The following is a 9,701-nucleotide window of genomic DNA, read 5'->3' as shown; positions in this document are numbered from 1 at the left end:
CATGGAAATGAAGACATTAAGCCTGGCTAAAATCAGAGTACTTTTACAGTAAAATTTCAAGCTGCGGAGAGAGGTACCATGGTTTCCCATGAGGAAGTGAGTTTCCAGAGAAGTGTTTGGAGAAAATCTCAAGGGTTCATGCAACACTGCTCAACTCACAATAAGGGTCTGGTAAAAATTCTAATGCTTTTATTTGATTTTATTTTTTATTTTCGAGAGAGAGAGAGATAGAGAGAGAGAGCAAGAGCATACGACTGGGGGAGGTGCAGAGAGACAGGGGGACACCAGCCAGCCTGATGTGGGGCTTGAACTCATGAACCATGAGATCACAACCTGAGCCGAAGTTGGACACTCAACTGACTGAGCCACCCAGGTGCCCCGGGTCTGGTAAAAATTCTAAAAACACGAACCCACCATATCAGAAAGGATATATCGTATAAGGGAAATTAGAATTCATAGAGGTAAAAAAACCAAAAAACCCAAAAAACCTGCCACGCTAATGCTTTAAGAGAACATCATACGTGATTGTGTGACCTAAATGAAGGAAACCAACCACATTCTATTAAGCCTAAGAGGCTTTTGATTCTTCTCTGAAGCAGTGAGGGAGGCGGGTGTGGTCTCCAGCCAGGAAGCAGCTGAAAAAGTGTGGGCCTCGGAGACTAAGTTCATCACAGCACCAGATGGCACCATTCATCAGGTCCTGCTATGGGCACCAGGTTCCTCTGCTGTGTTGTCCTTTGTCTCGTCAGAGTAGGTGAGTCCTGGGCACCTGTCACCGTCTTCCCAGGATCCACCCAGAGAACGTGTTTTCAGGACAGTAGCATCAGTCTCCCCTCCCCAGGCTCTGCCTTTATTTGACCACTTTTTTTTTTTTCTGCCACAGGCCTCAAGGATGCTGTAGTCACACAGTTCCCAAGACATAAGATCTTGGGGACAGGAAAGAAATTAATCCTCCAGTGCACACAGGATATGAATCACTTTTCAATGTACTGGTATCGCCAAGACCCTGGATCTGGCCTGCAGCTGATCTACTACTCAACTGGTACTGAAGCCTTTGAAAAAGGAGACGTCCCTGAGGGGTATCACGTCTCTCGAAACGAGTTGCCGAATTTTCCCCTGACCCTGGACTCTGCCAGCACCAATCAGACATCTGTGTATTTCTGTGCGAGCAGTTTATCCACAGCGCTGCACAGCCACATCCTCTCTGCACAAGAAAGAGGCGAACCAAGGAGGGAGGGGACACTGCCTTCAAGATTCCCAAACCGTGGGGCACCTGGGTGGCTAAGCCCGTGAAGCCTCCGACTTTGGCTCAGGTCGTGATCTTGTGGTTCGTGAATTCCAGCCCTGCGTCCAACCTGCTTCTGATTCTCTCTCTCTCTCTCTCTCTCTCTCTCTGCCCCTCCCCCACTTGTTCTCTCCCTCTCTCTCTCTGTCAAAAATGAATAAAAATTTTAAAATTAAAAAAACAGATTCCTAACCCAAATTAGGGAAAGTTATCACATGAGATTGTATGGAATCCCTGCCTTGACTTTAATATTCCTTGCTTCCTTTTTTTTCCCCATTCTTGTCCCTCTAAGACATCTTTCCTGTCATAATCAAAATCTTTACCCCTGGTTGATATTACACTAGACCAGAGGGCATTAACCCAAAGTGAATATTTCCTAATGCGAACTTCAATTTTCAGATACAGATGTAGGGGAATTTTGATAAAACTGAAGCCTGATCAAGTAAAGAAAAAGACCCTCAGATTTGCAAAGATCCTTCAAAGATTCTACAATGGCGTCTCTCAATAATTGAGTCATACAGGAAAATAAGTCGGGAGGGGGGCTTCCTCCGATGTGAACTCCTGAGCGTGAGTAACGTAGATACAGAGGGTGATGACAAGTTCTCAGACAACTCGTGAACTCAGGATTACCGAGAAGGAGAAAAAGTTCGTGGAAGGGAGAGCGGTAGGTAATAAGAGACACAAAATGTGTTTGTTCACAGGGATCGTTAGGGAGCAGAACCTCACTTGGGTAGATGCAGGTGTCATGTTGAAAACGAAAACGTGTGGTGCTGAGTAGGTAGATCAGAGACGCAGCAGGCTCATTGCGCAGTTCCCCAAAGGCAAATGTTGGGTGATAACCAACTGTATTTGTTTTCTGTTGCGGTGTAACAAATCACTGCAAATTAGATGGGTTGCAACAGTACCAATTCATCATCCTGCACCTCGGCATGTGGGAAGGTGAGGGTGGTGGGGCTGGGCTCTCTGCTCAAGGTCTGCTGAAACCACCATGTCATCTGGCTGCACTCCCTTCTGGAGCCCACTCCTCCTCCCTGCTCATTCTTATTATTGGCAGAATTCACTTACTTGCGGTGGTAGGAATAAGATCCTGTTTCCTTGTTGGTGGTCACTGGGGGGTCGCCCTCAGTTCCTTGCATTCTCTCTCTGGTCCCCTTCATCTTCAAGGACGGAAATGCACATCAAATCCTACTTATGCCCCAGAAAGCTCTTTGACCCCCTCGTTCTGCTACCAGCTGGAGAAAACTGTGCCTTGAAAGGTCTCATGTGATTAGAGTAAGATGGGGTCATCTGGATAATATCCCTTTTGCCAAATACTGTCACACAATCATAGGAGCGACAAGTTGTCATATCCGTAGGTACCACCTATGCCCAAAGAGGAGGGGCTAATACGTGGGCAAGGGTCCCTGGGCGTTGTTCTGAGCATTCCGTCTGCCACACCAAAGGAGAACACATACCAAAAGTATCGGGACAGGAAATTCAGAGAGCATGCAACCAAATACACTAAATTAGAATTCAGAACTACTTGAAAGATGTTTCTGAGTCTTGGACACACAATAGATCAATTTTTCTTCCTATTGTTTTATCAAGGACACAGAATAAAAGTAGAACGGAGTGGCCCTTGGTAAAGGGAGCAAAGAGAAGTTACAGGAAGGAAAGGGGAAGAAGAAAGATCTAGTTCCTACTGGAAGGACACCAAAGCCTCAGGCTAAAGAACCATATCGTTTTAGTCTCTGGGTTGAGAAAAGAGACAAGAGATGAGACCAGAACAGCTGCCCATGAAAAGGATGGAGTGAGAGTTGAGAGAACTTTTTTGAAGAGAATAAACTCGGTGGGCAGAGGGAAAGCGATCTGTAATAAGCTTCGTTACTAGGAATTTTGAGGTAACCTGACATGGAAATAACTTAACAGTTCATTGATTATTTGGGGGAGGTAGTATAATCTCTTGAAACTCCAATGAGTCAGAAAGTGAACAACCTTGATGTGGGGCCTCGGGGAAACAACAGATATCAGGATCCAGTTAGCAGGACATTATCGGATGTGATTTTAGTTTCGTTATCAGCCACTTTGCGAAAGTTTCCTGGAGAAGAAATTGGAGCATCATCTGGATACTGATCAGTGTCTCGGGCAGCAAATTGTTTTTCTCCTGAATTGACCTACTCTTCCATGATCAGACAACAGAGCTCTTGTCAGGGTAACCCAAGTACTAATGAGTCAAGCAGGACTGAATTCCACCTGCTGCCATAGATGGAGAGTGATCATTGGAAGAGGAGAGAAAAGTTACTTTCTTAGACAGAAAAGCTACTTTCTGAGAAGTTATCAGTCTTTTGTCTTTCTCTACAAGGTGGCTGCCTTCCACCATCCCAAGATGGGGGCTGGGAGCATAAAGAATCCCACTCTGTAATTAATGAGTTCTAGATCCGTCCCCTCCACCCCAATTACTAATTTCAACTCAAGTCCATTCAGGACACCAGCTGACTACTCCCTCCTGGAGTTTAAACACAACGTGTCACCTTTGACCCACAGCCACCCTTCTGGTTTGCCAATTTGGTGAATTGACGCGTGAGGCATTTGCTTGCATGAGATTGAAGTTGTCCTACATTTCTCGTTCTCCTTTACCCTGGACACTCAATCCGTCTCCAAGTGCTTTGATTTCTAACTCCTACATAACCTTTCTCTTCATCCATTCTCTCAGTGCAACCACTGCCATGTTCATGCTCTTCTAATCAGCTCCACAGGTAAATTTAGTAGCCTCTTTAGCTATTTCTCCAGCTCCAGCCTCCCCCATCTAATGCGGTATAAGCCTCCCAGTACCAAGTGCCATCATCCTGACTGCAAGAACCTGGCCATGTCACTCCCTTCTGCTGCATCCGTCCATGGCTCTCTGTGGTCTATCAGACATAAAAGCTAAATATATTAGATGGGGAAAAAAACTTATGACAATCCTTTTAAACAATTTGAAAGGAAGGAAACTAAATACCTTACAAGAAAGACATCCTTGCATTAGAATGTCAAGTTCTCATTAGAGTCCAGAATAATGATAAAAAGCTCTTTATTTTCCCTCTTGAGTTACGGATCTCTTTTTCCATTAGGTCCATCACAGTTGGGCATTAGGGAAGACCTACCCATGTGCTGTATGTACCTGGAAGAGGTCCGTGCTTCAGAATCTTCAGGTCTTCTCACAGGAGGAGAAAACCAAATGACCTGACCAGATCCGGCCTCCAATTGACACTCGAGATATTTCCCGCCCCTCTGTCTTCCTAGGTTTACCAGTTCTTAAAGCACATGTGTACTATGCTGACAAGTGCTCTTTTTCCTTCCATCTACTAAACCTTTTTCTAGTTCTCAAGCTTGATAAGGGTCAAGAGAGTCCTGGGTATGGTGGTGGGTTTCGGAAGACACAGAAGTGAATCCCCAGGACAGAGATGTGTGGCGGTGGACAAAACTTCCTGCATATATAAGGTGTGATCACAGCCCTTCTAGAAAATCCACCCACACCTCCCGGCAGTCATGTTCTCACACACTTGACTCTAGCAACATCGAACTCCAGCTATTTCCAAACATGCAGCACATAGCATTTCCCTTGAATGACCTCAACTCATTTTGCTCTTCAAAATCTCACTTACAATAGCACTATCTAAAATGTGCTTTGTTTTCCCAAGATCGTGAGCTCCTTCCTCTGTACTCTCACTACACCTTACACAATTCTTCCTTCCTGCAGATGCCAAGTTAAAATGATTAGTGGTATGGCTAACTTCCCATTGGACTACAAAATCTTCAATGTAAGAAGACACGTGTTGCCATCAGTCCTTCCCCAGAATTTTCCTCTGTGCTTGGGATACAAGTACCGTGAACAATCAATATTAAATATTATCAGCCTAGAGACAGAAACATTGTCCTTTTTGTTCGTGCCTGGATTCCCATAGTCTAAAACATAGTCTAAAACCTGCCACCCAATTGGTATTCATTATATGTCCATTAAAGGAAAGGATAAATGGTTCAGCAGTGTCCACAGTGACTGGGTCCTGGGCTTGCTTCCTCTTCTCCCCCTAAAAATTACATTCCTTAAGTTTAATCAGTTCCCAACCTTACCTTCCTTTTCTGGTTAAGGGTTCCTAGTGGGCCCAATAATGCCCCCCCCACCAAAGTATTCATTTCCCTATGCTCAGAATCTGAATATATTGCCTTCCATGACAAAAGAGAATTACATCTGTAGATGCAGTTAAATTTACACACCAATTGACCTTGAGATAGATGGTGAGATTATTCTGGATTATCCAGGTGGGTGCAGTTCCATGGGTCCTTACAGAGTGATGTGGGAAGGACTCCACCTTCTGTGACTGGGTTTGAAGATGGAGGGGGCGCCAGAGTGGCTCAGTGGGTTGAGCATCTGACTTCGGCTCAGATCATGATCTCATGGTTTGTGGGTTTGAGCCCCACATCAGGCTCTGTGCTGACAGCTCGGAGCCTGGAGCCTGCTTTGGATTCTGTGTCTCCCTCTCTCTCTGCCCCTTCCCTGCTCATGCTCTCTCTCTCTCTCTCTCTCTCTCTCTCAAAAATAAATAAACATTAAATAATTTGTTTTTAATGAAGAGGAAGGAAGGGGCCATGGAGCTCAGGTAGCCTCCAGAAGCCAGAAAAGACAAAGAAACGGATTCTCACCTAGAGGCTCCAGAAGACCATAGGGTCCTGCTACACCTTGATTTCAACCCATTGAGAACCCAAACTACTAAATATACGTTGTTTCAAGCCACTGAGTTTGTGATACTTTGGTATAGCAGCGACAGGAAACTAACACAGAGAGAGCCCCACTCCTGAGCCCCTGAAAGAAGGCTGCTGTTGAAGAAAGTCACTCCAGGAGAAGCCTAAGAAGAGGCAGAGGGATAATAAGGACAGGACGTTGAATCAGATGATGCCATTTTTAAAGGCAGATGCTGCCAGTTCCTGCTTTTGGCGCGCTCCATGTTTGCAAATGCCTCCTCTGCACAGGCTTTGGACCAGAATGTTCCAGAAGAGAGTCACTGCCAGCCTCAGGGGGCCTATTCTCTTGGAAAGAATTCTGCCTTTGGTCTGACAGTCAGCGGCCAGCACTGAGTAGCTCAGAGCCACCAACGTGCTGCTGCCCAGAAGGCAGGGAGGTTGTGACATGGGACACAGGAAGTCACATTCCAAACAGCAGGAGATTAGAATATGCTGTTATTGTGAATCTCAGCAGAAGTCCCTTGGCTTTGAAGCTTCCACCCCCTTGCAAGGTGACCACACAAACACACTCAAGCATGCAGATGGAAAGAGGGAGGGAAAAGGAGACAGAGAGAGGAGAGAGAGGGAAAGGAGGAAAAGAATGAGCTCCCCCGTCCCTGGAATGTTCCAGCAGTAACTGAGACACCCAAGTCCCTCTGCACCAGCAGTTTATCAATGCGGCCACATCCTCTGAACAAAAAATGGCAAACCCAAGGTACACGGTGACTCTGCTCTCGTGAGCCCCACCCCCACCCACAAGGTGGCCCAGCAGCCCTGCTTAGAATTCTCTCTGCCTCTCCCCTGCTCACACTCACTCTCTCTCTCTCTCTTTCTCTCTCTCTCTCTCAAAATAAATAAGTAAATATATTTTTTAATACACACACACAAATTTGTTATCTTACAGTTCTGGAGGTTAGAAATCCAGTACCTGGGGTGCCTGGGTGGCTCAGTCAGTTAAGTGTCCGACTCCAGCTTGGGTCATGATCTCATGGTCTGTGAGTTCGAGCCCCACGTCGGGCTCTGTGCTGACAGCTCAGAGCCTGGAGCCTGCTTCGGATTGTGTCTCCCTCTCTCTCTACACCTTACCTGCTTGTGCTCTGTCTCTTTCTCTGTCTCTCAAAAATAAATTTAAAAAAATTAAAAAAAAAAAAAAAGAAGTCCAATACCTGTCTCATTCAGCTAAAATCAATGTATTGGTAGGGCTACATTTCTTTCTGAAGGCTCTAGGAGAAAATCAAGCACCCTTGCCTTGTGACTCCCCGCTTCTACCTTTACTCCCCACCTTTATCTTTATCTATCTCCCTGACCTTTCTTACACATTCACGTCTCCCTCTAAACACAGCTGCAAAAGATTCCCTGCTTTTAAAGTTTATTTGTTTATTTATCTTGAGAGAAAGAGGGAGAGGGAGGGGCAGAGAGAGAGAGAGGGAGAGAGAGAATCCCAAGCAGGCTCTGCACCATCAGCTCAGAACCCCACATGGGGCTTGATCTCAGAACCACGAGATCATGACCTAAGCCAAAATCAAAAGTCAGATGCCACCCAGGCGCCCCAAGTTTCCCTGTTTTTAAAGACCCATGTGATTAGACTGAGCTTCCCAGATAACCCAGGATAGTCTCCTCGATCAAGGCCTGCTGATTAGTAACCTTCATTGTATCTACAACCTTAATTCCCTGTTGTAATCTACTCTGAACATTTTCATTTTATGGGGTGTGAACTTCTGAGCCTATTTTTCTGCCAATTGCAGTAAGATTCCACTAGAGGGCACTAGCGTATTCCTTATTATGAACACTACATTTCAAATAATGATAAATGAGAAAATCTGATAAAACTGAACACTGTATCACCAGTTAAAGAGAACCAGTATACAAATATCTCTCATGAGGTCTTTCAAAGGTTAATCATATAATAGGGAAATATATAGGGCAGAGCAAATTCCTCAGAACTAAAATGGCTGCAGCATAAGTAAAATAGGATTTGAAGTGTGGTAACCATTCTACAGCCTATATCTGGGCTCGGGATCACCCATAGAAAAAATATTGCCATGCACTTAAAGGGATAAATGTGTTCCCTTACAGGGTTTTTTAAGAAATGGCTCCTCAGTGGCAGAGGCAGGCATAAGCATTATTGTCCCAAGACTGTTACCCCAGAAGGAATGCATGGGAAATGCAGATTTCCTAAGTAGTGCGCCCAAGGAGGGGGCTGAGAGCAGACACTGAAGAAGTCCATGGACAGATGGACAGCACAGAGCAAGATGCATTACATTAAAGTACAAAAGACGAGGGAGATATTTCAGGGCTCCTGGCCATCTACAGGATTCTCTTTTCTTCCAGTCTCTTTGTTAGGGACATAGAAGTTTGCCCCACACTGGGAGAAAGCTCCAAAACTCTTGAAAGTGGTGGCCTTTGGGAAGGAAATGTCACAAGGAAGCCTCAAGAAGGAAAGGTGGGAAGGTATAGGAACTGGCTCGTGATCTAAGGGTATCAGGAACTCAGGTTAGTGGCATTGCTTTAGAGTCTTGGGTTGATGTAGAGAAAGAAAAGAGAGACCAGATCACTGGCCATGGGGTGTGGTGGAGGGGAGTGGCTTGTGTCTGAGGAGAGTGAATTAGCTACTGGGGGAAAGGACAACAGAATCAGAGGCCTCCTGGGGGTGCCTGGGTGGCTCAGTTGGTTAAGCATCTAACTTTAGCTCAAGTTGTGATTTCATGGCTCATGAGTTAGAGCCCCACATCGGGCTCTCTACTATCCGTGCAGATCCTCTGTCTCCCTCTCTCTCTGCCCCTCCCCTGCTCTTTCTCTCTCTCTCATAAATAAACATTTTTAAGAAAATTAATCAGATACCTCCTGAATCTTGGGTTAATCTAACATGGAGAATGCTTGGGATGAACTATAAATCTTTAAATTGTAATTATCCACCTCTATGATGTGGGAAGCACCATGGAACCTGGGAAAACCCACTGGATGGGAGGTAAATAGTGGGTTTAGTTTTGTGGAGGTAGGTAAACTGTGAAAGATTTCTAAAGGTGAAATTCAGGACGACAAGGTTTACTAAGTAACAAGGAAATTGTTGACTTGAGGAGGGCTCCTGAGAATGAAAACTGCTTCCCTTCCTGGAGAACACCTGTCTCCCAGCTAGGATATTGAGTACTCTCAGGACAATGGAAAACACCAAGGGCTGAAGTGGAGCCAAACCTGCTCCCCGCCATGCTTTTCCTGGAAGGAACAGAACTGGTAGCGACATACGAAGAGAGAACACGCCTCCTTAGAGCAGAGTTACCATCCTGAGAGCAAGCGCGTCTCTCTCACTGGCCTAGAATGGTGACAGTTCGGAGCCCCAGCTTGAAGGCGACTTCAGGCAAGAAAGCCATCTCTGAGTTGCCGGCACTGCCCCCAAACAGGGATGAGGGCCCACTTCTTGACTGGGGATGACAATGATTTGGCAAAATCTCTGGGAAGCCCTAGCCGTGGATGGAAGCATTTCGGGGAGATGAGGCAGTCTCTTCCCGCTCCTCCTCCCCTGGGCCCCTCAAGAATACTCTGGCTCCAACAAAGCACAAACAAACTCAAAGGTGTCCAAGAGGGGAAATTTTCGGGGCAACCCCAGGCAAGTCACCTCAATGCAGGAAGGACACAGTGACCCAGAAAAGGGAGCAGTATGTGTGGCAGGAACTCAGAAGAG

At 45.8% G+C, this 9,701-nt stretch overlaps 1 gene segment (V, D, J or C); it reads left to right on the top strand.

The window, feature by feature from the left end:
* Positions 1 to 547: 547 nt before the first annotated feature.
* Positions 548 to 1,523, top strand: LOC125917893 (T cell receptor beta variable 28-like). The segment is given in 2 exon segments: positions 548 to 754; positions 884 to 1,523. Coding segments are annotated over 2 exon segments (459 nt in total).
* The last annotated feature ends 8,178 nt before the right edge of the window (positions 1,524 to 9,701 follow it).

Source organism: Panthera uncia, unplaced genomic scaffold, assembly GCF_023721935.1.
Source record: "Panthera uncia isolate 11264 unplaced genomic scaffold, Puncia_PCG_1.0 HiC_scaffold_279, whole genome shotgun sequence".
Classification (NCBI taxonomy): domain Eukaryota; kingdom Metazoa; phylum Chordata; class Mammalia; order Carnivora; family Felidae; genus Panthera; species Panthera uncia.
This window is presented reverse-complemented; position numbering and strand designations above follow the sequence as displayed.